This window comes from Anarhichas minor, unplaced genomic scaffold, assembly GCF_050575085.1.
Source record: "Anarhichas minor isolate MPS153535 unplaced genomic scaffold, ASM5057508v1 ptg000014l, whole genome shotgun sequence".
NCBI lineage: Eukaryota > Metazoa > Chordata > Actinopteri > Perciformes > Anarhichadidae > Anarhichas > Anarhichas minor.
The window spans coordinates 12,018,739-12,046,538 of record NW_027466460.1 but is presented as its reverse complement, the minus strand read 5'-3'; the positions used below and the strand labels follow the sequence as shown (position 1 = coordinate 12,046,538).

Below are 27,800 nucleotides of genomic sequence, written 5' to 3'. Positions count from 1 at the left end.
ATGTTCATCATAAATGTCCCCTGTGTTGTAATGATGTAAAGCATCCTGCACGCTGGTGCCGTGTGCACATGCAAGGATGGATTCAGTATTCTTTTAATGATGGAAATTAAAATCTTTCAATTTCCATTAAAAGATGGAAATTGTTTCCTTCATAGTGAAAAGCAGCAGCGGAGTTTGAATTCCCGCAGTTTTACAGTCATAAAATCTTCTAAAAACTTCTCAAACCGCATAAGTTACTCCTCTGTCCTATATCGATATATTTAGTGTGTACTGTATATATATATTAGATCACACACTTGTCATCACCTAAATACATTCTTGCTTCCCCGTGTAGATGGGTAGTGAGCTGTTTCCATTCCTAGCTTACGACAACATGTTATTTCTCCCTGTTGTGACAGAAATATGAGTGGTATTGGGACAAGAGGAGCCATATTAATCCTGACAGTGTCACCTTATGTGTGTGTGCAGTTGGTTTTTACACTGTGGGCAGGAATGATGTGCATCTTGTAGATCTTTCATCATCAACGGTATCAGACAGCAACCACAGATCAACCTGAAACAAACACAAACATGCAGATACACAATACAAGACGTTAAAGCTGGTTTGGCTCTGTGATGTTAAATACTCATGTACGTGTGTGTCTTTGTCTCACCCCATCATTGCGAGAAGCACACATGTGCACCAGGCGGCACTTCCAGGCAGGTATGTGACTTTAGTGGTGACAACTCTGTGGCAGTGTGGGCAGCGTACCACAGCAGGGACGTCTCCCAGATGTCTCGCAGAGACGGGAACAGGCGTCGGCTGCGTTGTCACTACTGCTGGCTGAGTTTGTCGGCTGCGGGCCGACGGTGCTCCACCAACTGGTATTCAGAAGGCACAGGACGGACAGAGGAGGATATCAGGGACAAAGACATAAAATATTATTTTCATCCACACAGTCGGTTTGTGTAATTAAGATTGATAGTAAAGATGTAGCTTTAATACTTTGTGTCAGTGGATGGATTATGGTTCCATAGTTGCGTGACGTCTCAACAGTTGGCACAGTCAGTACAGGAAAAGGATCAGGCTGGATTCTGACTAGGAAAAAAGAAATATGTCCACATTAAATTTGTAAAAGCATCTTTTTCCCTCACTCCAGATTAAGTTGTAAACTGTATGAAAACAACCAGACACAAACACAGTCTCTTCCCACAGGCCTCACTCTGATGAACAGCTATTCAGTCGTACAATGTCAATAACCCTCTAACACCAAAATATCTACTGCTGCCGTCAGAGATTATATCTTTACACTTTTTTTTTTACATGTTTATATAATCTGTGGCTTGTATGTAGATGTTTTATTTCTTATTTTATTGCTGTTCAATGGTGTTTTTTAAATATATTTTTATAATACTTATATATTCATCTATTTAAATAAAACTCTTTACGCAGCTTTATCAAGACAACCTCCAGAGCGTACGAATCTTAAAACTCCAATGTTTCAGGGGTAAACGGCGCAGGGAGGGCCGGGGAATATGAATATGTGTGATGTGTGGGATATCTGTGATGGCTCATTTTAATTGCACAGCAGTGCTGTTGTCATGAATCTGCATTTATGTTGATTTTGTCAGAAGACGTCTTTCTCGACCATGAAATAATGATTTGGTTCGGTGGGCTGTCTCTCCCACTGCTCACCAGATGTTTGCTGCCAACTGAAAAGAGGGCAAGGAAGAAGAGATTTAGTCGTTTCGTGTTGTTTAGGCGTTTCTCTATGGACTGACATCGCTACAAAATGTGGACGCAAAACATTTCCACACAAAAAAGGTGTTTTAAAATTGGGACAGATGGCCTGGTTACTTTGCTCATTCTCAGCTCCTTAGAGCTCCTTTCTGCCCCCTTCTGCTCTCTGCAATCATCTTTCATGCTTTTTAATTTTGAGATCTGAATACTGTATTAAGAAGGTTCAGTTTTCGGGTGAGAGAAATACAAATTTTGTGTGGACAGAGGGCCGAGACATAGAAACAAACGATGCATTTTCAAATTTAGCCGGCTTGGTGTGGATGAAATAAATGGGGAAAGAGAGATTTTATCTTACCTGCTTCTCTATAGGTGGGAGGAGGTGTTGGGGGTGAGTGCAGGGAGGCGTGGTAGTAGGGGGGAGGGAGGATGTTGAATGGTGCTGTGCCCAGAGCAGGAGGGTGTAGACTGGCCTCCTCATACGAAGGAGGTTCCATCAGAAGATCATCCAGTCAAACAGGAAGCTTGATAGAGAGGAGAGGCGGATAATTCACATGTGGTGAACCTGATGGTGTTTACTTTAGTAAAAACCTGTAGTTACATGTTATTTACCTGCAATTAGTCTTCATGAGGATGTTTTTTTACTTTTTCAACATCGTGCACAATATTACTTACTTTTCTATTTTACTTTCTATTCGGCAATGGTGTTAGTTTTACTTCTTATACACGTTTTATTTTCACTCTTGTTTTGAATTTTTTGTTGTTGTAATTTACTATTTCTATTTTAGTTATTTTTTTACTTTCTTTTACACTTGATAATTATTTCTCTATTGTTCATATATGTTTATATTTATATTCTATTGTTTTTTTGTTATTCTTCTGTTGAAATCTTGGCCGATGTTATTCGCTCAGTTGTCAAAGAGATTGAATTGAGACCGGAATTAACAGCTGTCTGTGAACAATGAAGCACCGCTGGTCACAGCATCCACTCGGAGTCAAAGTGATAAAGGAGTCAGTGGACGACCGGAGAAAAACCATCTTCATTCACCAGATACTGAACAGGGCCTTTGAAAAGGAGTTACAGGCTAGGAAGTTAAGATCATTTTGTCAAACAACAATTTTTGTCAAACATTTGTTTTTTTGGTGGTGTAGATCCAGATCCAGAATTATTTTAAGGATTTCATTACATTGTAGGGTGTCTTTGAACATTTTACTGCTTTCTAATGAAGTGTTGCACTCAGTTAACTGAAAACTATCACGTGTCACATCATGTAGATCCGGACTCTAGTTGCAGATTTTCTATTTAAGTGCTCCACCAAGTGGCGGTCGCTGCCATCTTTATTGAGCTCCTAAACTGGCAAAAACTGCTTCTGTTTACCAGCCCAGTGTATGTGAGGACAATGAACTAGGCAGCTCGATTCTGTTGTGGGAGTAACCGGTATCAACAATAGAGAGAGGCACGCTTGGGATCTCAGTGTGTTCACCGGTCTGAACTGGTGAGGTTTAACGTGACAGTGTCAAAACAACACAGCACGCACATGCGGCATTTTTGTTTCGTCAGTACGAAGACAAAGTAGACACCCAGTTAATGTTGTCTCAATTACTGAAATAAACATTGGCAATTTCATCTCCTCGTCTGGTGCCAATACTGTACAGACTGTTTTAAATTCAGAAACACTTTATATATACACAGATAGAAATGTTGTAAAGTAGATTCAGAGAGACCATATGTTTTACTCTCATTAGGTTTTCATTAGTTTGCAGTAGTGGAATGTACTGAAGTAAACGTAGTGTTATTTGTTACAAGTAGAAGTCCTGCATTCAAAATCTTACTTTAGTAAAAGTACATAGGTAATAGCATCAACATCTACTTTAAGTACCAGAGTACTAATTATGCAGAATGGACCATTTCAAAATAATACCTATTATTTCACTGGACTATTCTGCTGGGTAGCTTAATCCATAATAATACATCATCAATTGTTTGTTGAATCTACAAAGAAGCATAAAATGGAAATACTCAAGTACCTCAATATTGTACTTACTGTAGTTACATTCCACCACTACATTAAGTATTACTACTTATTATTGTATGTCATACTATGATCTTAACACAAACCAAAAGCTCAATAAAACACTCAATAGTTCAAAGAACTCAATGTTACAATAGTATGAACACAGTTAATGCTGAGTCATGCGATTCCACATCACTGCTTATCCAAAATATGCTTTAATGCCAATACGTCTCCTAAAAACAAAAGTATCAGTATGAAACTCACGTCAAACCAACAGTATCAGCCGTCAAACACACCTGCTGAATGCAGCCAAGTACATTTAGCTCACATGAGACTTTCTTTACTTATGCAAACAGAGCCAAAGCCGTGATCTGATCCAAACACGAGCAGACCTGCCTCTGTCATAAACAAACCGCCGGTTGTACGTGCGGTCGTACGTGTCCGCCGTCGCTAATTAAACAGTGTGATGTGTGAGATGTATCAGAGCAGTGGTCTTACCTTGGATATATGAGGACGCTCGGCTGAATCGTGTCCCATGTTGGTGACAGTCGTGACGGCAAAGCCTGTTGAACCTGTTCTCCTCTGGAATTAGAAACATTTGACTTCCCTGAAAACCAAACCCTGTTTACCTGTTTACCTTGGACAAACTCACCTTCTTTTCCTCATATGGATCTGCCACCTCATGCTCTGGTGGCACTTCATTTACAGTACAGCAATTACCAAGACATGATATGATAATACTTGCTTAGAATATTATAAATGGTTTACTAATAAATTAAATGGAATCAAAACTGTGGATGTAAAGGTATTGACAGGATATCTATGCAGTAATTGTTTGAAAAGCTACAAGTGAAAATAAAGAAATAACTTAATAGCTCTGTAGAAAACTTGAGTATAAACCAGGCATGTCCAAAGTCCGGCCCGCGGGCCAATCACGGCCCGAGGTCAGATTTTATATGGCCCGCACCTTCTGTCTTAAAATGCATTATTTATGTCCCGCCAGCACAGTCAAAACGGAATGAATAAATCATACAAATTCAACATGCAATTCCTCTTTTTACCTCATGGTGGCAGCACCACTCTGTAACTGTCTGGCTGTTTGAAATTGGCTCTGACCCTTGACCTGTCATGGCTACGGCAAGTAAAAAAAAGGAAAGTCGATAATGAGGGCCGCCGCTTCCAGGAGAGGTGGAGATCGCAATCATTTTTTCACCGAAAACCGAAACAACTGTGTCTGCCTAATTAGTCATGAGACTGTTGCCTTGTTTAAGGAATATAATGTAAAGAGACACTACGAGACCAAACATGCTAATGCTACAACAAGCTATCAGAGCGACCGAGCTAGAAAAGTGAAGCAACTCCAAGATAACGTGGCCACACAGCAGCGGTCCTTTTCACATGAAAACATCATCAAAGTAAGCTAAAGTGGCCATGGCAATTGCTAAACATGACAAAGTTTATCAAAGACTGTTATGAAAATAGCAGAAAACATAATTGCCCCGAGAAGAAGACCGAGTTTGCTAGTGTTTGCCTGGCTCGTAACACTGAAGAGCTATCATCAGATACTAAGAGACAACTTGATTTGTTTCGTTAGCCTGTTTCATGTGTGTTGAACTTAAATGTGAGACAACTTTTCATTACCCTCACTAAGTCATATTTAAGATTGTCTTGAGGTGAGAATATTGATCGGTTTCGATGTAATTAGCTTTTAGATGGCTTGTTCTTTGTGTTATCTGACTTTCAAGATGTGAAAGAAAGGCAGAATAGTTGTTGAGATGTGTTCATACATGAATGCTTACATTTAGTTACATTGCTATTTGCTGTCATTGAAAATAAAATTATTAAATAACAATGGATGTATAGGCTACTTGTATTGTTTAAAATAATGTCAGCAGGGACTGTTGGCCCTTGGGCATTTTGACATTATCAAATCTGGCCCTCTTTGAAAGAAGTTTGGACACCCCTGTGGTAAAATAACAATGTCAGGAAGTAAAGTGACATTTTTTTATCAACCTGACAAAATTACGTTCTTGTGGGAAGAAAAGAAAAGAAAAGGCAACAATGTAACTTCTTTACATTCTAATAGAATGTAAAGAAGTTACATTGTATCAGAATGTAACTTTTTTACATTCTAATAGAATGTAAAGAAGCTACAGTGTATAGAATGATTCTATTGAAGTTATTCCTTTTTTAAATGTTTTAGACGAGTCACTAATCACTTTAAAATAGTGATTATAGCTGATTTAACTTACAGACATGAGATTGATCTTCTCATGTCACTCTCTTTATACAACGATATAAATTCATCCCCGTTTTATCTACACGGCTACTTGTATTGTTTAAAATAATGTCAGCAGGGACTGTTGGCCCTTTTCACATTATCAAATCTGGCCCTCTTTGAAAAAAGTTTGGACACCCCTGGTATAAACCAATGATTACCTGAGTCTTTGCATTTATAGCGGCTACATAGTAATCACCAAATATTCACAGTATCTTGGTTCAAAAAAGGTATAATGGGAGTTATTTAACCTATTCTTTATGAATTGGTGTGCTAAAGACTTTTTTCTTTTTACATGGTGAAAGCATAAAAAGACATCAAAACTTCCAGCTCTTTACTTTAACCTCCCTTATTTAGTACGATGTAGTTATAAGCTGTGGAAGCCCCAAAGTCTTCTAAATGAAATATACAAACGGATAAATAAAGATTTTTAAAACTCAACTCATTGTGAATTGCAATTTCATCATTCTTATTTTCATAACAGACTTAGGAGTTCACTTCATATCAAAATAAAACATTTATTTTTATGAAAATGCTGATTTAACCGCCCTCTCACCCTTCAGGTCATAATTAATCTTTTTTTTCTTTGTCATATCATATAAAACGTGACATTTAAGAAAACTGTCATTCCCTTGTAACCATTAGATCAAATAGCATTGTGGGCCTGTTAGCATGCTGATGTTAGCGTTGAGCTAAAGGCCTCACAGAGCTGTGGACTCTTACAGTCTCATTAGACTGTATCTTGGTACTCACACTAGGTAGTAACGTACTTTTTGCTAATTACCATGAATACATATTAAAACTGTCATTTGTTTGTCTCTTCTTAATCCATGTTCGACAAGATGTTCTCAGAAAATGCGAAAATGCTCCGTTTTGCCGACGTCACTTGGGAATGAGAGACACAACAGTGTTTATATCCTTCAATCTACTTCCACCTGAACAAAGTCACTGACTGATTTTGAAGATCTTTGCTTCTTTTTCGTGTTCCACTCTCCTTCCATTTGTTTCCATCACCTTTTTAATCTCATCCTTATCAGCATATTTTCCCCTCTTGTTTGTTTTTCCACTGCTGACTTTCATGGCACATGTAGATGTTTCCGATTCATTTATCACAAAACTATCTTGTTTGTTAAACTTACTTGTGTTTTTCATCACTGTGAAAAGTCAGAAAGAGTCCCAGTCAAACAATGTCTTGATTTTTATTCATGACATTTAGAAAAACTAAATGTAATATTTACATACAGTGACGATTGTGCTGTAGAAAATCATGTCAAGTATCAAGACAAACCGAAACAGAGTTTGAAAGCCATTCAAAATAGTAATGAGTAGCTACATATTGATGTGTTTAACCTAAATTCATTTTTTTAAGAAAAATTGTAAGATACTGATTGGTCGAAAAAACCAAAGTGACATCACAGCTCATCCTTAGATGTTGTGTTGGTCGGTACCTCTGCAGACTCGGCAACCTCCTGAAACAGAGAAGAAGAAGTAAATACAATGAGAGACTGGTGAGTGGATTATAATAAAAAGAGAAATATATAAGGTAGCGGTAAAAATACAGACCTCATCACCACCACCTTCCTTGTCAAACTCATCTTCCTCCTCATTACTTTCAGTAGGCAACACTCCATCCTCCAGGAACTGAGAGAAGGTCTCCAGATCCCTGTTTCCAGTGTAGTCGACCACCTAACAGAGAGAAGAAGAAATGATCAAAAGCTCTTTGAGTCTGTATGCAGCGCTTGTGCTCTGAACATGTGTGTACGTTTGAACATGTATGCTACCTCTTTGCCATCAGCTGGGAAGTATTTGAGAGTTGGGAATCCCGAAATGGTTAACGACTCCACCTCGTTGGCAGTGGCATCCATCTTGGCTATGATGATGTCATCTCTGTCGGAGTACTTTTCGCCCAGCTGTTCCCAGATGGGAGTCAGATCCTTACAGTGTCCACACCATGGAGCATCTACACACACACACATATATTTATAGTGCTGTTAGAAGAAAAAATACAGGTAACAGTTTTCATTAACGTGTTTTTCTGAGTATTAATATTTATTCTCAGTATTGATATTTGTTCTCAGTATTTCCTATATTATACAAAGGCAGCACGAACACGCTGGCTGTTGATTTCAGATGCAGCCAGCGTTTCTTAATTAGATGAGTGAGTGAACACTGAGCAGGACATCATTTCAACTCATTGTTTAACTCAAGAGCTAATGGTTTCATGGTCGAAAATGGAGAGGGAGAATTTAAAATTCACAATAATAAAAGATGAGTTGATTTAGCTAATTTCCAGTTGAGTTTTTACAGCGCAGACTGACAGACAGACAGACAGACGAACTTACAGAACTCCACAAAGACGTTTTTGGTCGGGTCCAGAGCAACGGACTCAAAATTCTTTCCCACCAGGACTTTGACTGGTCCTTTATTCCAGTCCTCTGGGATCTCCTCAGACCGATAGTAAGGCTGCACCACAATGACAACATTATTAGTTATTGGGTCTAATGCTGCAGCGTGACTGAATATCAAACTCATGTGTGCTTGTTATACCTTGGCACTGCCGGCAGCAACATCCTGGCACAACTGTCTCAGTGAATCTATGGAGAGATCGCCGGCAGTGATGCTGAACTTCTTCCCTGTTTCCATGTCGATGAGGCGCACGGTGGGGGCGTCTTTCTCGGACACGCCGAAGTAAGTGAGCACATTATCCAAAGCTGCTGCTACGTCAATCACAACGAACAGCATCTACATAACACACACACCGACATAAAGAGGAGACAAAAAGGTTACATTGAGATTTATGTCAGCGACTTTCCTTCAAAGACACTTCCCTAGCTAGCCCCCCACACACACACACACACACACACCTTGCCCTTGAACTCTTTGGCAATGGTCCTGGATTCGTCCACCAGGGCTGTCTGACTCTCCACAGCGGAGTTGATGAACAGCAGGCTGTGCAGATGGATGCCAGAGTTGAAGATCATCTCTACAGTCTGAAAACACACACATACTGTATAATATCATTTTCCATTTAATTTGAAATTTGTAACAGTGTGTGTGTGTGTGTGTGTGTGTGTTACCTCCGGGCGGAATGAGATAACCAGCTCCAGGCTGTTTTGCTTGATGAAGGTGGTCAGATTTTCTGGGTTCAGCACTCCTTCTTCTGACAACGGAAAGTCCGCTCTGCCTTCGTCAAACTAAACACACAGTGAGCAAACAGTTGCTGTTTTTCCTGCTTTTCTCTGTTATATCCCTCCTATGTAAGACAAACAAGTTGTTGTGCATAAACTGAAGCATGACAAAGTATGAAACACAAACTAATTTAATAAATAATATATAAAATAATTCATTTCTATAGTAGTCCTGGCTATTTTCTGAAATTGCATTGACTAATTGAAATAATAACTGATGGATTCCTACATAATAATAATAATAAATCAATACAGTAGTGGCAGGCCTAATCTTTTTCTTTACCTTTGTTTATATGGCTAAATGTATCCCTAAACCTAACTTAAGCCATGTCAAGACTGTAAATCCTAAAGTTAGAATTTATTTTTTAAAGAAGTCAGAATCAGCAAAATATCCTCATCTTTCCATCCTTGTGAGGACATTTACTCCTCAAAAAGGAACACACTGTTTGCACTAGATGGCAGCAAAGCTAACATCGTCTCAGCTTCTTGTATCTTGGTTCAGTCTTTCTATAAAACACTTGACTATGTGCATCTCAGTTAGTATCACAACATTTTCGTACCTTTTTGAAGAGCACCACTGAGTTGGCTTTAACTTCATACTTCAGGAAAACCTCTGGACTCGCTGACAGAGCAAACTCTGTGTCATCAAAATTGAGAGCAAGCTCCTTGAACACCTTGGCCGCCTCACTTTCCAGGTTCTGATAAAGATACAAATGAAAATATAAATGTGAATGTAAACATAAATATGTGATCATGTGATTTATTACTAAGGATAGATAAAATAGATAAACGTACGTCAAAGAATCCTACAACAGTGACGTTATGGGACTCGATGAACTGAGCTGCAGAGTCAGCCGAGTCGAGCACCGGAGCACCGGGGCCTGCATGACGCTTCATCCACTGGATTATTCCCTCTTTTGACCTCTTACCTGGAAAACACACACAAACAAATTAAATCACGTCATAGTCATGTAACACATCAAGATGTAAGATAGAAAGAAAAACAAAAGGGACTGTGTAGCTGGAGCTACAGACTGGAAACAGGTGGTACCAGCTAAACTCTGTCCACAGTTCAAAAACACCTGTAAAACTCACTAAATAAGACATTTTATCTTGTTTGTTTACTTCTTGTGCAAACAGACATGGCTTACAGGGGGTTTGGTGCTGCTGGACTATTTCTTTGCCCTTGTGCCTCACTTTAAATAAGTTGCTCTGATGTTCTTAAGTGGACACAGATTTATGTGTCAAAAAGTCATTCATTTTCACATTTGTAACCCTTTAAATACTTTGTTTGTTTACACAATGCCACGAAAAAGAACTTCTGTGTACTAAATGATATGGGGATTTTTTTTTTAGATTGAGAGTCTGATATAAGAGAATATTTGACTGTGTACTGTAATTGTGGTTTTAATGGGTTTCAATGGGGACATGTTGTCCTTAAGTCTGGGTGTCTGTATTTTGGCTACACAGTTTATTATTGACATAAAGGTTGAAACTTCCAAAAGTCCAAAAAAAAAATATGCATTAACACAGCCAAAATGATCCAACAATTAAAATGTTCCTAGTGAGGTGCAATGGTTAAATGTTGAGTCCCCAGTTCTACCTGGGCCATGACAATTGCTAAAATTTACAGTTGATAGGTAAACTTTCCACACTTTCCACTAAGCTAATGCTCTCCTGAAGCTTCACAGTTAACACACAAACATGGGAGTGGTCTCAATGAAAATAAATAAATTATCAAATTTCCCCCCAAAAAAATCTTTAATTAGATGTGAAAGGAAACATAAAATGTAACTAGATGAAATAAAATACAGTTGATTTGCTCAAACATTAAAGGTATAGAAAAAACATTGATCCAATCAAATAACCTACGGTCATTGTGCGTGTGTGTGTGTGTGTGTGTGTGTGTGTGTGTGTTTACCAGTGTATTTGATGGGTTTCTTGCGGTCTCCGTTTATGAACAGTTCCAGAACAGGGAAGCCTTGGATCTCAAACTCCAGGGTCAGCTCAGCCTCCTCTGTGGCCTCCACTTTGGCCAAACGCATCGCCGATCCCTCCTCCTTCAACATCCCAGCAACCGCAGCGTAAATAGGCTCCAGCTCTTTACAGTGGCCACACCAGGGAGCATCTACACACACACACAAACACAAACATGTAGTTGATGTGTTTATACAGCATGGAATAAATACTGAAAATCAATAATCAAAGCAGTAGACATGCAGCTACTCTGTTCTGTTCAGTTCTCTTTTTGGTGCCATCGCATGCAAAGATACACATGTAAATAAGCTGCTGATAGCAACTGTGGCAGTTTGGCTCAGCCTTTATATCTTTTCCTCGTCCAGTCCTCTCCACTGGCAGGGCTGAGCTCAACTGTGGGAGAGTTAAACCAAGTGAGCATCTGGACAGGAGAGGCCACGTGTTTGCACGTTCTTAAGATAACGCCTCAGTGCTCATGAGGGCCAGAACAGAGAAAATGACATTTATACTGTGATAAATACTCTAAACTCAAGCTCTGAGCTCTTCCTGAAGCTTTCAGTTGTGACCCATGTCCTTCTCCAGCTTCATTTGTGTTCCCAAGGATAAACCTCCATGTGTATTTTAATCAAGTTGGCACCTTTTAACACAAAGCTGGTCAATGACGGTCCACTTTAGCCAAACATGATGTTTGTGCTAAAAAGCATCACAAACGTAATATAAATGTGACTACTTACAGAATTCAACCAGTAGATATTGATTCTCGCTGAGAGCTCTGTCAAAGTTGATGTTGTGGAGAACCATCACATTGTTCTCCTCCTCTATCTCCGTTGTTTTCTCTTTTTTTGTTGCCTCTTCGGTTTCCCCCTCCTCTCCTGGAGTCTCTTCTGTCGTCTCCGTCTCCTTCGATGAGTCTTCTTGTGTTTCTTCTTCTTTGGATTCTGTGTCGCTTGCCTGGGAGCAGGAGGCCCACAGCAGCAGGCCCAGCAGCACTACGGTCAAAAGAGTGTGCGTCCTCATGTCTGCGTTTTCTCTACCTTACTCTGGTGCCTCCTCACATGTGTCACTGAAAGTTTGTACCTTTATGTGTCCAAGATGGATGTGTGTCAAAATGTCACTGGCCTTCCCTCTCAACCAATCAGATGGTGCGCCTGCAGGGGACTCATTCCAGTCTGAACCAATCAAATACTGCCCTGTCGATTCAGAATTGGGAAAACTGACTGAGCTCTTACTTTCTGGAACTCTTTCTCTCCTCCCACTTGATCTTTTTCTTGATTATTTTTCTTTATTGCATCTTTAGCTTTCAGACCCCGACACCCGCCAGATGTTAGCATGTACAGGTGTATACTTCTTTAATTTGTCACTCCTCTCTCTGGGCCTTATCAGACCCGCGTTTAACTAAAAGCATTGAGAGCACATGTGGATTTTTATCTCTCCCTATTTTACATGTCTCTTTTATCTCACTATTTCTGTTTTAAACAAAGCAAACACTTTCACCTCTCTCTTCTCGTTACCGCTTAACAGAAAAGACAGGACTTGAAAAATCCAGACTTGAGGGCTATTTGGAAATGAGCAATGAAATTGTAAGCAGATTCATGCTACATGTTGCTCCAGGGATGGTTATGTATTTTAATCCCATTTAAAGGGTCTGTTAACCCAATGTAGTGGTGTCTGGTTGTGCAGATTGTTTTGGTTGTGCAGAATGTGCTTAAGCTTTGAGATATCTAGCTCAACTGCCCACACTTCAAAACAACGGAGGTCAAATTAATTATATTTGTGCTGCTCAATACAAAATGACTGTAAGAAATACTTGAAACAAGTTGATTTCAATCAAAAAACTTGGTGAAAACAGATTTTTCTTTTTCTACTTATTCTAAAATTATACATTTAAAGGAGTACTCCATTGTGTGCGCTGGTGGCCTAGGGGGGGTTCAATGTCCTGACCATAGACCGTCCCCGGCTTGACAGTGAGAAAGGACCTACTATTTATTCTCTAATTTAAGGCATAAAATGCCCTGAAATGGTTTTAAAAACAGCAATTAAGTATTGCACTTTGAGAGTTGGGGGAGTAACCGGAGGCTGTAAAGGGTTTCACTGCCCTCTCCGGTTGAGCCTGTTTCCCCTCTGACCACGCCCAGCTTTACTGGTTCTTCACAGAAAACCTGTAACCACACCCGACTGTGACGTCAGGATGTCCTGAAGTACACCTGTACATCACAGCAGCAAGGTGGGAAGTTAAAGCACTGAGGTCAGCAAAAACTAAAAAGAATAAGGCAATTTTCAATTCCTGAAACAATTAGATTTTGCTTCAACAGCGTTGAACTGTCTGTATGATTAAAAACAACTAGAGGTAAAAAAGAAAACATGTATTTTGTAATTTTGGGAAACTGATCGTTTAGAATAAACATCAGATAAATGATAAGCTGCAGTGACAAGCTGCCAGAAGAAAAATGAGCACAACACATATTGATTTGTTTCTGTTTTTTAAAACTTTTTTATTAAAATGTTTACAAGTATCTATCAAAGTTGAAAAGGATGTGAATAAAGCCGTTGTGTTTAATGCTGCATGTGTGTGTTCTCCGTCAGTGTGTGTGTGAGCTCTGGGTTTGGATCCCAGTATGCCAGCAAGTCACTGAAGTCCAGCTGAGTGTTTTCGAGTGCGTGTGTGCTGTGATGCGGGATCGGGTTGCAGTGCGTGTGTGTGTTAGAGTCTGTGTGCGTGCTGTCCTGTGCAGGTGTGTCACCGTGTGTGTGTGCGACGTCAGGTGTGTTGCTGAAACTGACCAGAGAGCAGCAGGGGATCGGCTCAGTCCAGAAACTGAGCGGGAGAAGCCGCTTGATCATCGGTCGGCTGCGGCCCTGACTCTGGCCCCTTTGGTTGAACAGTTCAGCTAAGGGCCCCAAACTGCTGTTGCCCTTCGCAACTCCAACTCCTTGGTCGTCAGCACAAGTCACCGCGCTGTTTTCTTGCTCCTCTGAGCTTCCCGCTCTTGCAATTTTCAGCAGGTCATCATAGTAACGCAGGCGCCCACTGGTCGTGGCGGAGACCGAGTCGCTGTAGATGTCACAAGCTTCTTGATCACCAGAGCAGCGGCCGAAATACCGCTGGACGTCACGGCTGATGAGATCCGCAAACCTCAGCAACTGCTTGGTCACATCCAAAGCGTAGTTGGCAGGATTTAGGAAAACCTCCAAGCATTCCTCCTCTTCCTCCTGAGCTTCAGATTCTTCATCCTCCTCCTCCTCCTCCTCCTCATCTACCTCTCTTTCTTCCTCATCTTCCCTCATCTCCGGTTTTTCCTCCAGCATCTCCGCATCTTTGTCTTCCTTGCATGGAGAGTGCTGAAAAATCAGGGGGAAGTAGGCTGGAGTCGGGGCCTGAATGAGGAAGTTTCTAATGACGCCTGCCGCCATGCTGGCTTCTCAACACTGAAGAGTCAACTACAGAAGAAAAAAAGTAATAATAGTTTGTTGTTGGCAGGATAATGACTTAAAATTGGTCAAAAAAAGTTAAAGTTGTATTACCGTAGCTGCCAGGTTCAGGTGAATCTGTGTTGAAGTCCGAGGAAAGGTCTGTCCTGGGTCATTGATGGATCCACTTTTCTGTATGTGTGTTTGCATATGTAATACTGGACCGTCAGGCTCGCCACTGTATATATACCTCAGCACACAGCTGCAGACGTGTGTGTGTCTCTCGTAGGATGAGGTAGCTTCCAGAACAAACATTTGCATGCCGGATTGGCCAAACACACTTTGTTTACTTTATCACTGGGCAACCGGGGAGGGGGTCCAGGGCTAATGGATCCTCTGCTAGGAGATGATGGAGAGTCGTTACACACACACACACACACACACACACACACACAAAGATCATTGCTTTTTTCCTTCCCTGTTATCAGGCTAGTTAAAGGATAAAAGAGCGTGAAATCAAATCATATGCTGTTTTGACTTCTAAAGGGGAACACTCTGAACCCACATCAGCAGACTGAGATACGGTACAACCTGGTCGGACGTGGCTCTCCTCAAAACATGACGCACTATAATGTTCTTTAAGTGGGAAGCATAACGACACAACATCAAACAAGGGTCAACCACGTCACCCTTCCAAAACTGACAATCCTCGTCTTCAAAAAGAGGATTGTGTGCTCAGACACACTCGTGGCTATCGACTGACTTGGAAAAACTTGAAAGGGCTGTTCGAAGACAGACTCAGGTGCCGTTGGATGAGGTGAACAAAGTGCCCTCGAGCAACAAACTGCTACGGATGAGCAGGTTAAAACTTTGCATGGCAGGGCGGGTTGCATCATTTTACTTAAACCCATTTAGCAATAGTGAAGGGCAGAAAAAAAGTTATTTTTATAATTGTTGTTTTTGTTATTGTCAACCATTTTTGTTAATGATACCAAAACCTTAAATGTGTTAGCCGCCCTCAGCACAAAATCCAATTATTTCAGACTGAAAAATCTTAAAAACAGGTGACAAATATTTAATTTTATCTTTTAAAAAAAGGCCCAACCATTTCCTAAAACAGGTGGAGTTTTAAGCAAGCATTACTCAAACAGGGGTACACAGTGCATTTGTTGGGGACTACTTTCAGCCGTGGAAGAATACACATTTGGCGCTCCAGTGAGTTTTTACAGAAGCAAGACGGCGTGTGTGGGATCGACACAAAATAACAGTGCCTGTGTTTTTCATAATGAAGGAACATGTCACTCATCAGAACAGTGTGGCATTGCTGTGTTTTTAGTTTTAGTGTTTGGGCAATAATAGAGATCTATGGCACAGAGGAATAAGTTCTATCAGGCTCGCTCTCTCTCACACTCACACACACACACACACACACACACACACACACACACAAAATACGTAATAATAATACTTTTTTTTGCTGACAATTCGAAAAATAAAGAATGTCACCTTTATCATTTCAGAGTCGTACAATATGATGACAGGATTTCCCAAAAACAAGACACGGTTTTGCCTTAAAGTTATAGCTTGAAAGTTATAGAAAGACAAATAAAATCTTGACATTTCAGGATTATAATATTTCCAAACAAAAAAAAGAAACTGACATTTCGTAGGGAACTTTACAAGGACAATTTATTTATTACCAACTAGCGGGGAAGGTGTTAACATTTTCAATTTATTCTATTTTTTGTATACGTTTTGGGTGTATATTACAAGAAAAAATATAGACAGTAAACTTCCCAATAATTAATAAATATTACCTTTTATTTTAACAGGTAGAATTAAGTATAGTGGATTCAGATTCAAACTTGAATTTGTGTTGTCAAATATTTGTAAGTGCCATGTTGCTTTTGGGAGATAAAGTCATGCTGGTTGACTTTACTGTAGATAACACAGAATAAATTAAAGTTAGTGTGTTACTGTATGTACAACACGTAAGTGTACTTTTATACAACGTGTCAATCATGAAAGCAATGATTTAATGATTTTATGTCTCGCCGATTAAGTCCTGCACTATATCAGATTTCAGCAACCTTCACAGACATCTGTAACTCTGTAAATATGTGCATGTGCTTCTGTTTATATGTGCATGTTGCGCATTGATTTGTGTTTGTGTTATCAGGACACCCTGACTCCCTTGGCCTGCCTGTCATCAGTATCCAGGCTTCTGTGTTGATTTTAGGACTAAAGATCAATAGCGGCAATATGTCAGCTCTCAAGAGCCTGACAATGAATTACACACGCTTTTAGGCACACAAGCACATGAAGACACACGTGAACACACACACACAAAATGAAATTCATCATATAAATACGAGAAAAATCATTCCAGCTACAATAGTTAACCAACATTTTGAAATTTTTGAATATAGTTCACGATGTATAGTTCCTCAGACATGATGAGTAATGTATACTTACAGAACAAATTCAGTTTGTGACGTTATAATTTAATCTATTAAACTAACTTTTCATATCGACCCTTTTTGGTTAACTGCTGTCACACAAATTGTATACGTCATCAAAACGTTCATACGTAAATACATAATTTCACACTATAGGTACTTTGTTCAAGGGCTTACTGACGTGAACTCACTTTTGCTTGGTCATTTTAGATAAAAAGTATGCATTAACTGTCCCCAGTTAGAGCATATAAGGCTTGTGCAGCTGTAAAGCATCCCAGTAAATCAGACGGATAGGCAAGATGTAGCTTATTCCTCTGATGTTAAACAGGATAAATATGCCCTGAACTTTGTACACCCAACTTACACCCTGAACCACCTCCCTATGTCACGGTGTGCATAAATGTAGCGCTTCAATGGCTAGAGCGAATCGCTCGGAGTTCCTCACAAAACCTAATTGACAACACAACAAATTAAATGTGCAGAAATGTCATTTTTAGAAGGCAGGGTTGCCGGGGAAGTACGCATTGGGGAAACCAGGACGGGATAATGGGTTTAAAGAATAAATGGATGGCTACAACAGATATTGAGCAGGCCCAATTTATGACCAAAGACATTTTATTGACATTCATCCAACTGAATTTAAAAGTTACAGATAAAAAAAAAAAAAGCTGCAAAGTAAAACTTAAAAGTCCACATTGTCAAAGCGTACACAGTTCCCATTATCAGGCCTTTTAATAGCCGTTTTCAAGCTGTGCCAGAATCTGGGGATCTGGTCGTCATCATCAGGCCACTCCAGGTACGTCCGATAGTTCATGAGCCTCCGCAGCTTGCAGAACTTTTTGGGAATTGTCTCTTTATCAATGGGCTCCAACAGAATCAGCACAACTGTGTCGTCGTTTTGGTCAAACACTCTAAAATGGGTGTAGTCCAGCTCATACTTGCACCATTCACTGCTGACAAAATGCGGAGAAAGGACAAACAGAGTTCTGTGACTCTTCTCTATGGCGTCCATGATGTTGTCCAAGATCCAGCCTCCGGGAACAAAGTCTCTCTTGTGGAGGCAGAGCCGGAGAGGTGGCTCGGTCTGCTCCAGCTCCGGGACCAGATGTGCATCCACCCAACCAGAGTCCATTTCACTGTAGGACACAAAGGCGTCATACTCCAGCTCTCCCTTTTTTAACTTTGGCTTCCTCTTGGCCCTCAGCCAGTACCAGGTCATCTTCAAATACCACACAACGCTGAATTTGTGACACAAACCTGCGACGAGCAGAAACACCACCAGGAAGCCTGAGCAGAGTAAAGAAAACGCTAAAGCCGTGTGGCACTCAAACACTGACAACCTCGCTTCTGACACACTCTTTCCTCTCACGGCGTCAGGGGAGTCACAGACGTACGACTTGGAATCATCTCCAAATATGACTCGAGAACTCGTCATGAACGCTACAAAGTCACATGAACAGATGTACTTGTTAGCACCAGCCTCCAGACTCTTCAGACTATTATAATGATTCAGAGTTTTGCTGCTGAACGTCTGTAAGTCGTTGTTTGGAATGGAGAGAAACGTGAGACGAGGGTATAAAACCCCGTCTGGCAACGTAACGATCTTGTTGCCAGAGATGTATAACTCTGTGAGAAAAGGTAGTTTGACGTTGAACACGGTCAAGTCATTGTCTGATAGGTCGAGGATTCTTAAACTCACCGGCAAACAAGTGGTTACTTTTAGTAAATGTGTTGATGAAAGGTTTAGGAACTGGAGACTTGGCGGCCAGTAACAAGTCTCAGGCATACTATGAAACGCATTTCCACTCATGTCGATGTTTTTAAGCTTACTTAGTTTGGTGAAGAGCTGGCTGTTGATCGACTGAAGGTGATTCCTGCTGACATTGATGGTTTGCAGAGTCCAAAGACCACCATTACCATCGCACATCATTTCGCCGAAGGCCAGATCACTAAGCAAGTTGTCACTGACGTCCATATACTCCAGATTTGAGAAATCAGCAGAGTACTCACAAGGCCAGAGGAAAAACTTGCAGTTTAGCAGTGACACTCTTCGCACCATGCCCACCAGAGGCCCCAGGAAAAAGACTGGGAAGTTGTAAAACTGAGGGACAGCAACATTTTTGAAGACAACAGCCTCCAAACGGTTAACGTGTTGGGGATAGTCAATGCTACCCAAAGAACTTAGGAGGAATTTAGTATCTACAAGTGCCAACTTAGTCAAATTAGAGTCCGACATAATATGCAGAAATGCCATGGTAGCCAGAACGGTCATAGTAACATCTTTGAAAATAACACTTGTAGTTCCGCCGCGGTGGGCCATTTTCAATGGGAGGATTTGATCCTCTGTGTAAAACCATGTGTCAGTGAATGTCAGGGTTGTGTTTTGGTGTACGACATCAGACAGTATAGCTTCTACGAGCGGTTGATTTCTCCAAAATGGACCATTCAGACCAAGTGTGACAAATTTGAGTGGCCCAATTTGTCTTAAACTTCCTTCTTCGTAGTACCGCAGATTCTTTCCATCAAAAACAACCTCTTCAAGAACACCGAGGCCAGACAAGTCACTTTTTCGGACAGATTGAAGGTCAGGGCCTCCAAAATGTAAGGTCCTTAATCTCTTCAGCGGCTGGAAAACGTTGCCTTGACCCAACATTTTATATTTGTTCCCCAAAAGATTCAAGTGACGAAGAGAAAAAAGGTTTTCAAACCATCCAGCAGACAATGTTTTCAGTCTGTTAAAGGACAAGTCCAACTTCTCCAAATTAGTCAGCGGGAAAAATGCTTCGTCGTGGATCTTTTGGATTCTGTTGTTATTCACGATCAAAGACTGCAGACGGGAAAACGCAACAAAGTCATTTTTCACTATCGTCTGCAGTCTGTTGAAGGAGAGATCGAGTTCAGTGATGAGCGTTGAAGGAGCCTCGGGGACCGTCGTCAGGTTTTGTCCCGAGCAGTTGCAGGATGTTTGCTCACAGCTGCGACACTGTGCTCTGGCGAGTGAGAAGCTTTGATGCATTAGCAGCAGGACGAACGAGAGAAATGTCAGGATTCTCATCTTGAGTTCCTATAAAACACAGAAGAAAAGAAAACCGACCCATCAGGCCTTTCCTTGCATAGTGTTGTCCCAACACACTCTTAGAATACAAACTACAATTGTTGACTGTGGCTAGAACTGACAAACTGTCCACGTGGTCATATTTATCAAACGGCCCCTCCATCATCTGAGATACATATTAAATAAAACACATCTAATAAATGACTTCCCTCCAAAAGGCATTTTGGAAATTAAAAACAAAGAAAAGCCATATATTTTGGGGGGAAAAACAGTGTTATTCACTAAATTATAGGTGTTTTTCACAGCAGATATTTTCACCTGTCATAGTAGGAAAAACACAGGAGCTACCAATACCATTAATGATGGCTCTGTGTCCCAGTAAGCCTCGACAGTGCGACAGTGAGCCAACATGCACAATACCAGGACCCTAAATAGAATCCAGCAATCATTATTTATACTATGCACACCTGGGCTTTTCTTACTGCGACATTTCAAAATGTCGTCCAGGAAAAAGACCAATTATTGAGTGTGACTGAAGCTGTTTTATGCTTTCTCAGTGTTTAAGGGATACCGACATGTTGTACGGTCAATTATATCGACAGAATTTAAATTTAATTTGTGTTTATCAATGAAAAGGTATTCATCTATTATATAGTACTTGTTGCTCAAATAAAAGACCCACGAAGGTTCTTTGAATGCATCCTTTTAACTCAAATTAAATAAATACATTTTTTAAAAGCCATTAAAGTACATCACCTATTCAAGAAATCTTATTATTACTCCAGCAGCACACTCCATAAAACATGATATAGGATTGAAATTAAAGAGAAAATACCCTGAGTCTCGGCGTGTCACAGCTGAAATCACTTCTCCCTCTTCACCGTGGCATGACAGAAAGATGCATTCACCAATTTAAATGTTTTCACTTCTCTACTTTGCTAAATACTTCCCACATCTTAAAATATATTCTGCCACGTTCAGAAATACAGCAACAGTAATTATGGGAAGTCGTCTCTTTTATATGAACTTATTTGTCAAAACGCTCGGCGAAAACAATGTAAACGCTATTGTATCGAGGCTGAGAGAGAAATAGTACCAGCCTCACGAGATGCATCAAGTTAGACTCTTAGCTGTCTGTAGTTGTGAATATGAATTTGTCCATACGTGTTTTAGGACTTGTGACCTGTCCAGAAGGTACCACCACCCCTCGTCCAATGACAGCTGGGGAAAGCTGCAGCACCCCTTTGACTCTGCACAGGGAGAATAATTATAAAGCATCGACTGATGGATGTACACAGTATTAAGATACTATGGATGAAACTCGCTCTCTCCGATCGGATTGGTACGAGCATTTTCCCACGCAAACGTCATTTGTTTGCTAACGAGGCCTAAGATTAGTGATGTCCGTCAGTCCAGAACGAGACAAAGTATCTGAACCACTTTCCTTGACCAAAATGTATCTGGACAACAAACAGCCAGTTTGCTATGAAATTTGCTGTTGATATTCCCCTGAGGATAAATTACTCCACAATCATCCCTTTTACACATCAAGAGCATTTCTGATGTAATGAATGTAGTTTAAAAAACACGGCCTTTCACCAGGCAGAGAGACGGTTCTGAGCAACATTATTGAAAATCTTGGCTCGAGTCTGTGCTTTTTGGTTCTTATTTCCTATTTAGTTTTCTTAATATTTACATACATACACACAGCCAGTGGTGGACTATAATTACCACCTTGCTGTTGTACCAGTCAAGTTGCAGCTGCACGACAGTCCAAAAAAAGGTCATCATTTTATCTAATTACACATTTGTGTGAAACTGTCAGTATGAGCATATTAATTATTGAGTTATGGCCAAGTTATGTGTGAGGTCACATTGACCTTTGACCACCAAAATCGAATCGGTTCATCATTTAGTCCAAGTGGACGTTTGTGCCAAATTTGAAGACATTCGTTCAAGGCCTTCCTGAGATAACGCGTTCCTGAGAATGAGACTGACGGATAAAACAACCGGAAGACATAATGCCTCGAACGCGCCGAGTGATACGAAGGGCACTGGCTGCATGCGGTGTGGCACCAGCGAGCAGAGCGTTTTCTATCATGTAGGGCAGCCGACATGGCACTACGTCACGTCTTCTCCACTGGAAGGACAAGGGTACAAGCTTTAAGCCCGTTTTCTGTGGAAAATAAAGCAGAGGATGAAACTAAAACGACGACACATTAATGGACTTGTGGGCTCTGACAAGTGATTGAAATGATCGAAGAGGTCAGCTAAGAAAGAAAAACGGAGACGTCGGTAGACAGATAAAGTTAAATGCTACATTAACGTAATTAAAGAAATCCTGTTGAAGTACAAAACCTTTTTTTTTATTTTCTATGATCAAAACTGCAAAACATCTAGAAAAATATACAACAAATGCTTAACCTTTCACAACATTTAACATTTGAAAATGGGAACATAAAAGAGAAGGAATATTCACATTTTCCCCATTAATGATAAAAGAACATTCATTTTTATTTCCTTTCTTTTACATATCAACGTTTTTTTATATGTTTGCAATTATCGTTATGGTCTGCTGCTTTGTTATTTTTTTAATTTTAAACATCTCCACAGTAGCCAGAGTCGTTGGAGAGTTGCGAGTTGGAGCTGCGGTTGGAGGAAGAGTTCCATATGTCCAGGTTCATGTGGGGGCCGAAGGGGTGGAAGCTGGAGTACTGGATCGGTGCGCACGTCACCTCTGGCTCCCGGGAAAAGGGAGATTGAGGCGGGGTGACGGGGGACACGGGGGACATCGGGGCTGATCGCTCAGGTTGGAAGTGGCTGTGGTAGGGCTCGCTCTGAGGCGTCCAGATGGACCCAAACAGACTGGACATGGGGGAGAGGCTGCGGGTACCCGAGAAGTATGGCTGTGGAGGGCGGAGAGAGAGAGAGAGAGAGAGAGAGAGAGAGAGAGAGAGAGATGATGTTAGCTGTTCAACCACTTGTTTTCCCTGATATTTGGAGCTGCTTTGTGTGCTGTCCAAAGTTGTATCCCAGTATTGGACATCCGTGACATATTCTGACCTTACCTGTCACTGGGCTCCGCTACCGTGGGGCCACTTGGCTGTCTGTTCCCTGCAGTGATGAGCTGGCTGTCGTTGCTCTGCTTTTCATTAGCGTCTCTCCTTTTCAGCTAAAGTAAAATGACCTTCCCGCTCTAGTTTCCCTCAATCCTCAGCAACAAGAAAAAGGCAATCTCTTCAGGAGTCGTAGTGACTCGCGGTTAAGACGCATGCCGGGTAACGGCAACGTCTCCCGTTTGATTCTGGCTGCAGAGCTTTGGTTTCCTGTCTGTTTCTACACTTTCTAACACACACAAACACAGAAATGTCTTTGTTGTAAAGACACTATAAGTAGATGTTACATGCTACTGTAACATTTGGAATTCAACAAAGTATTGTCTTGAGCAGTTGTTTTATGAATCTTTGGATAGAGGTACTCGCTGATCGTGGTTTAGTTTGAGGTGTGTTTTTAATCACAGCACTACAACTATTACTTCATGGTATTAGGATTCAGCCTGTCATTTTAAGACCAGTATTTGAGAGTAAAAAATTCATTTTTTTTTTTTTTTTTTTTTAAATCTGACATCAGCTACCTTTTATTTAACACGATCCAGCATCCCTCAATTTTGGTTGAACTGATTTTTTCCCGAGACAGTATATTTTAAAGTTGTCAATAAACTTCGACTGAAGAAAGCAACAGTAAATATAATACTTCATTTTGAAAACCACACTGAACGAGAAATTAAGACAGAAACAGCAATAAAAAATGCAACAAAAATGTATTAGAATAAAATATAAATAATCAAAAGGTACTGTAAAGGTCTGCTTATAGGACAATCATGCGCTGCAATTTCTTTTTGCAAATGGGCCAACGTGCACACCGATACCGAGCGTGTATCTTTAAACAACAGTTGCACAAAAAGGAGAAGCAGCAAACGAAAGAGAAGTTTATGGAAACCCACTTTCAGTCAGACCGAGTCGATTAAACCGGACGATTTTGTTCCTCATTTCTGCTCTGACAAGTAGAGCAGAATGATGAAAGCACAAGAGGAAATTACTTCCTTCTAAGTCTCAAGAGAGATGCCACTTTTGTCTTTGTGGTGTGTGTGTGTGTGTGTGTGTGTGTGTGTGTGTTGCTGTTCAAAATGACACAACAGCAGATGGAAACATCCAGTTTTACATTAAATGTGAATCACAGGTGCTCTGGTGCTCAATAACATTCTTTGATTGTAATCACAGGTTTCCGGCAGCAATCTGCTCCCTGATTGGCCCGGTTCATGTTGCACACAGCTTTAAAGTAAGACCAGTGCAACTTTTAAAGATTGTTATTTCACTGTGTTTCTCCATTTACGTGTAAACCCACTGCAGGGATTTATTTCATCACACAACTTTAACCGCAAGTTAAAGTTGTTGTTCAGAACATGCAGCCTGTAAGACCAGCAAAAGTCATTTTACCTGCGCCACAACATACTCGAGCTGCAAAGAAGCTCGGGTATGTAAAATTAGAGCAACCAGCAAGAGTATGCTAACTCTTTACCAATTAAAGTAGCTAGCAGACACTGACCGCCCGACCCTTCAGGCCTCCCCCTAAAGCCACTCCCCCAAAATGATCTGGCTGACATGCCAGAATGACATGGCTGTTGTTAGCGAGCAGCTTGTAAAGAGACTCTGGTGACCGGGCAGAGAGGGCTTTAGAGTGCACGCAGGCCGCTACACCGTCACATCATTTCATTCTGGCTGAATGAAATGATTATTACAGTTTTCCTTTTTTTTTTTGTCAGAGCATTTGATTTATTGCTTGCTGTCAGGATGTAATGAGAATTTCAACAAATTGATCGACAGAAAATAGATCTGCAATTATTTGAGAAATCATTAATAATTTTAGCCTTATTGAAGAAAAAAAAATGCCAAATATTTGGTGGTTTCAACATCTCAAATGTGAGGATTTGAAGAATTTCTGAGTCATTGATGATCGTAAACTGAACAGTTGAAAAAGAGAAAAGCTTGTATTTTCGAGGGCTGAGTGCTGAGTCTTTTCTACAAACCCGTTATGTTGAACTGAATATCTTGAGATTTTGAACTGTTGATCGAACAAAACAAGATATTTGAAGATATCCCGAGGGTTCTAGCAAATTACACTATGACTATGATTGTTATTATTCAGCTGCAGCAGGAGAGCAGCCAGACCACTTGGTCCCGATCAACCCCATTTGAGTTTAGTGTTGCGACTCCTCACCTTGCTGCCCACACAGGCTGCTGTGTCCCAGGTCGAGGTCGATTCCTGCGGCTGCTCCTCACTCCAGCTGGTCTGATTGCTGTGTGCATGCTGGGCCTCCTGACTGGGAAAACCACTCTGAAATGTTCCATTACCTGCGAGATGAGTAGAACAAACACATGCTTGTCAATGCTTGTTCCAGTAACCCAGTGAATACGTTTTAATTGCACCGAGTGAGAGAGGAGTATATAACTGGACTACACAGAGTGAGAGAGGAGTATATAACTGGACTACACAGAGTGAGAGAGGAGTATATAACTGGACTACACAGAGTGAGAGAGGAGTATATAACTGGACTACACAGAGTGAGAGAGGAGTATATAACTGGACTACACAGAGTGAGAGAGGAGTATATAACTGGACTACGGTATAAGAAAACTCCACGGCATGACTTTGTACCTATGTAGTTGCTTTCCTCACAGTAGGTGTAGGGACTGTTGCAATGGTTGTTGGCACTACTCCAGGTAAACCTGCGGGGAAACAAGGAAACATTTGATCCAACGGTTTCAACAGGGAGATAAAAAAGCTATTTTAAGCAGTTATAAAGCTGTTTAGACAGAGGGGGGAAGTGGCATATAAGTAACAGAGTTTTCAGACGACTGCACACAGCAGCCGCCATTTGTATTTAGGGGATTCATTTTGCACCAAAAAAAGAGGAACAATGTTCTGTCCAGTTGTTGAACACTAACACATTCTCCTCCTATGATAAGATTAGATTCTTGTTTGTTGTCATTGCAGAGTAGTTATAATCGTATAAATATGGTAAAACAAACGAAAACCAGAATTCTTCCCATACAAACATCTTGTCCCGTTGCCGACAAATTCTGCATTGAAATGCAGATATCTGTTTAGTGAGACAATATATACAGAATAAACAGCTGCAAGTATGATAGGAATACGGTGTATACACTATAGGTCAGATATACAGAGTATAGGCAGTAGTTTCTATATGAATGACACAAACAGTGAACAGTTAGAGTTTTAAACAACGTTGTTGTGACTAACAATTTCCTATATTCATATCTAGCAGACACAACAGCATTAGTATTCATGCACGCAGGCAGGAGTCATGTTTCTGTCCAGCGTTCGCTCTCTTATTAGCTCCGTTTCAGTCTCCACCCCCTTCAAAGACAATATCTGACCTTTCAGATCATTTAATGTCCAACTTTCTTCTGTTCCGAACATGCATTTGTGCAGTTTGGTGATGAATTTCTCATTAAAAACCACCCTTTTCACATTACAGATCGTTATTTGATTCATTGCCAATATAAATAAAAATTGTTATGTTTAGAATTTGAACAAATCTGCATTTAAGCACTGACCCATTGTACGACGCGGTGGTTGCTGGCTGAGGTATGTAGGGCAGCGCTTCGGTGGCGTTGTATCTGAACTCGTTGGTGAGGGGGATGGATGGAGCTGACCACGTCTCTTCAGGCAAATACTGACCCGTCAGGTCTGAGGAAGCAAACAACAACCTCTCGTTAGAAATCAGACGTAATGCACTAATACTACTTGTTGAAGACGTGGACAGGTGTTTATTTTAGACTCATAACGTATGTATTCACTATGAATGTCTTTACCCATGTTCCGTTCTACTCCTGCAGCAACAGCAGCAAAACTTGGGGCAAAGCTGGACGCTGTGGGATCGGGGCTTTGGCACGTGTCTTTGCGGTACAAACTGTTCATGCTGAACAGGAAAAAGGCACAAGTTACAAGTTAAACAGGGAACAGATGAAAAGTTCTCTTCAAACAACACTCATCATAATCTGACATTTCTCATTAGTAGCCTGACGGCGGTGCAAAGTGGATACACAGAAACATCAGATTTTACTCTTTTATACACAATGTTAGTCAAATCTAACACCGACACCATTTTGTGGAAATAGAAACACTAATAGAATAGAATGAATACATAGTTGTGTAACATATGACTGTATAATTTTAGAGCATATGTTTTGCTGAGGTACCTGAGAGCCTTGTAGTTTGTATTCACGGTCTGGTAGCAGTCTCTCTCTACTGGGTAGACGCCGTACTGCATGGAGTCCCCTGTAAAAAACAATAAAACAAAAACCTGTTTGCACCAATGTCAAAATAATGTAGTTGACCCTTCTTATCTGTGACAAAACTACAGCTACAGTCTGTTAACCATGATGATTATGCACAAGGGTCCCTTACTTTTTCTGGATGAGGTAGTGCAGCCGTGTGTTCGGGCATTGGGGTCTTTGTCTCCCTCTATGCTGCTGGCGCTGCTCCAGCTGCCCCAGCTTCCTCTGCTGGCCCGCACACTGCCTGACGAGCTGCCGGAGTCCGAGCCCGACTCACACACTCCACCACCGCGCCGCTCTGTAGCACACTTCCGGCGAGTACGAACAGGACACACACCTGCC

The 27,800-nt window shown here is 40.8% G+C and overlaps 5 protein-coding genes across 7 annotated transcripts in view; all 5 read right to left on the bottom strand.

Moving 5' to 3' along the window:
- Positions 1-447: 447 nt before the first annotated feature.
- Positions 448-2,732, bottom strand: LOC142950026 (lipopolysaccharide-induced tumor necrosis factor-alpha factor homolog). The gene is made up of 4 exons (XM_076091934.1): positions 2,076-2,732; positions 986-1,078; positions 654-861; positions 448-553 (listed from the first exon to the last, which is right to left on the bottom strand). The coding sequence occupies exons 1-4, from the start codon at positions 2,212-2,214 to the stop codon at positions 448-450; spliced, it is 546 nt and encodes a 181-aa protein (XP_075948049.1). The 5' UTR covers positions 2,215-2,732.
- Positions 2,733-7,359: 4,627 nt separating this feature from the next.
- On the bottom strand, positions 7,360-12,192 carry pdia2 (protein disulfide isomerase family A, member 2). Its single transcript, XM_076092041.1, has 11 exons — positions 11,910-12,192; positions 11,120-11,326; positions 9,994-10,127; positions 9,759-9,896; positions 9,088-9,204; positions 8,875-9,000; positions 8,558-8,752; positions 8,353-8,473; positions 7,792-7,970; positions 7,574-7,696; positions 7,360-7,479 (listed from the first exon to the last, which is right to left on the bottom strand). The coding sequence occupies exons 1-11, from the start codon at positions 12,190-12,192 to the stop codon at positions 7,423-7,425; spliced, it is 1,680 nt and encodes a 559-aa protein (XP_075948156.1). The 3' UTR covers positions 7,360-7,422.
- A 1,535-nt stretch (positions 12,193-13,727) lies between these two features.
- Positions 13,728-14,586, bottom strand: percc1 (proline and glutamate rich with coiled coil 1). The gene has a single exon (XM_076091850.1). The coding sequence runs from the start codon at positions 14,584-14,586 to the stop codon at positions 13,729-13,731; it is 858 nt and encodes a 285-aa protein (XP_075947965.1). The 3' UTR covers position 13,728.
- Positions 14,587-17,623: 3,037 nt separating this feature from the next.
- On the bottom strand, positions 17,624-22,286 carry LOC142949691 (toll-like receptor 2). 2 transcript variants are annotated; one of them, XM_076091493.1, is made up of 2 exons: positions 20,933-22,286; positions 17,624-20,106 (listed from the first exon to the last, which is right to left on the bottom strand). In XM_076091493.1, the coding sequence occupies exon 2, from the start codon at positions 20,095-20,097 to the stop codon at positions 17,725-17,727; it is 2,373 nt and encodes a 790-aa protein (XP_075947608.1). In that variant the 5' UTR covers positions 20,098-20,106; positions 20,933-22,286; the 3' UTR covers positions 17,624-17,724. The 2 variants fall into 2 exon arrangements, with proteins under 2 accessions (XP_075947608.1, XP_075947607.1); XM_076091492.1 differs by having other exon boundaries at positions 21,262-22,286.
- Positions 22,287-22,441: 155 nt separating this feature from the next.
- tmem131l (transmembrane 131 like) overlaps positions 22,442-27,800 on the bottom strand; it is a 30,974-nt gene continuing 25,615 nt past the window's right edge. For both annotated transcript variants that reach the window (XM_076091489.1, XM_076091490.1), the window contains exons 28-34: positions 27,589-27,795; positions 27,381-27,459; positions 26,994-27,100; positions 26,736-26,868; positions 25,813-25,883; positions 25,375-25,508; positions 22,442-23,003 (exon numbers count right to left, since the gene is read on the bottom strand). In XM_076091489.1, coding sequence (XP_075947604.1) covers positions 22,695-23,003; positions 25,375-25,508; positions 25,813-25,883; positions 26,736-26,868; positions 26,994-27,100; positions 27,381-27,459; positions 27,589-27,795 — 1,040 coding nt within the window. In that variant the 3' untranslated portion in view covers positions 22,442-22,694. The remainder of the gene's footprint in view (positions 23,004-25,374; positions 25,509-25,812; positions 25,884-26,735; positions 26,869-26,993; positions 27,101-27,380; positions 27,460-27,588; positions 27,796-27,800) is intronic.

What these genes read in the sequence shown, in the direction of transcription:
- LOC142950026 (XM_076091934.1), bottom strand. Translation starts at nt 2,214, where the DNA reads ATGGAACCTCCTTCGTATGAGGAGGCCAGTCTACACCCTCCTGCTCTG. An exon ending in TCCCACCTATAGAGAAGCAG is followed by an intron (nt 1,079 to 2,075) that starts GTAAGATAAAAT and finishes CTTTTTTCCTAG; the next exon opens with TCAGAATCCAGCCTGATCCT. An exon ending in AATCCATCCACTGACACAAA is followed by an intron (nt 862 to 985) that starts GTATTAAAGCTA and finishes TCTGAATACCAG; the next exon opens with TTGGTGGAGCACCGTCGGCC.
- pdia2 (XM_076092041.1), bottom strand. Translation starts at nt 12,192, where the DNA reads ATGAGGACGCACACTCTTTTGACCGTAGTGCTGCTGGGCCTGCTGCTG. An exon ending in AAACGTCTTTGTGGAGTTCT is followed by an intron (nt 7,971 to 8,352) that starts GTAAGTTCGTCT and finishes GTGTGTGTGTAG; the next exon opens with ATGCTCCATGGTGTGGACAC. An exon ending in AGGAAGGTGGTGGTGATGAG is followed by an intron (nt 7,480 to 7,573) that starts GTCTGTATTTTT and finishes TCTCTGTTTCAG; the next exon opens with GAGGTTGCCGAGTCTGCAGA.
- percc1 (XM_076091850.1), bottom strand. Translation starts at nt 14,586, where the DNA reads ATGGCGGCAGGCGTCATTAGAAACTTCCTCATTCAGGCCCCGACTCCA.
- LOC142949691 (XM_076091492.1), bottom strand. Translation starts at nt 21,375, where the DNA reads ATGCTTTATAATTATTCTCCCTGTGCAGAGTCAAAGGGGTGCTGCAGC. An exon ending in GGTCACAAGTCCTAAAACAC is followed by an intron (nt 20,107 to 21,261) that starts GTATGGACAAAT and finishes TGTGTTTTATAG; the next exon opens with GAACTCAAGATGAGAATCCT.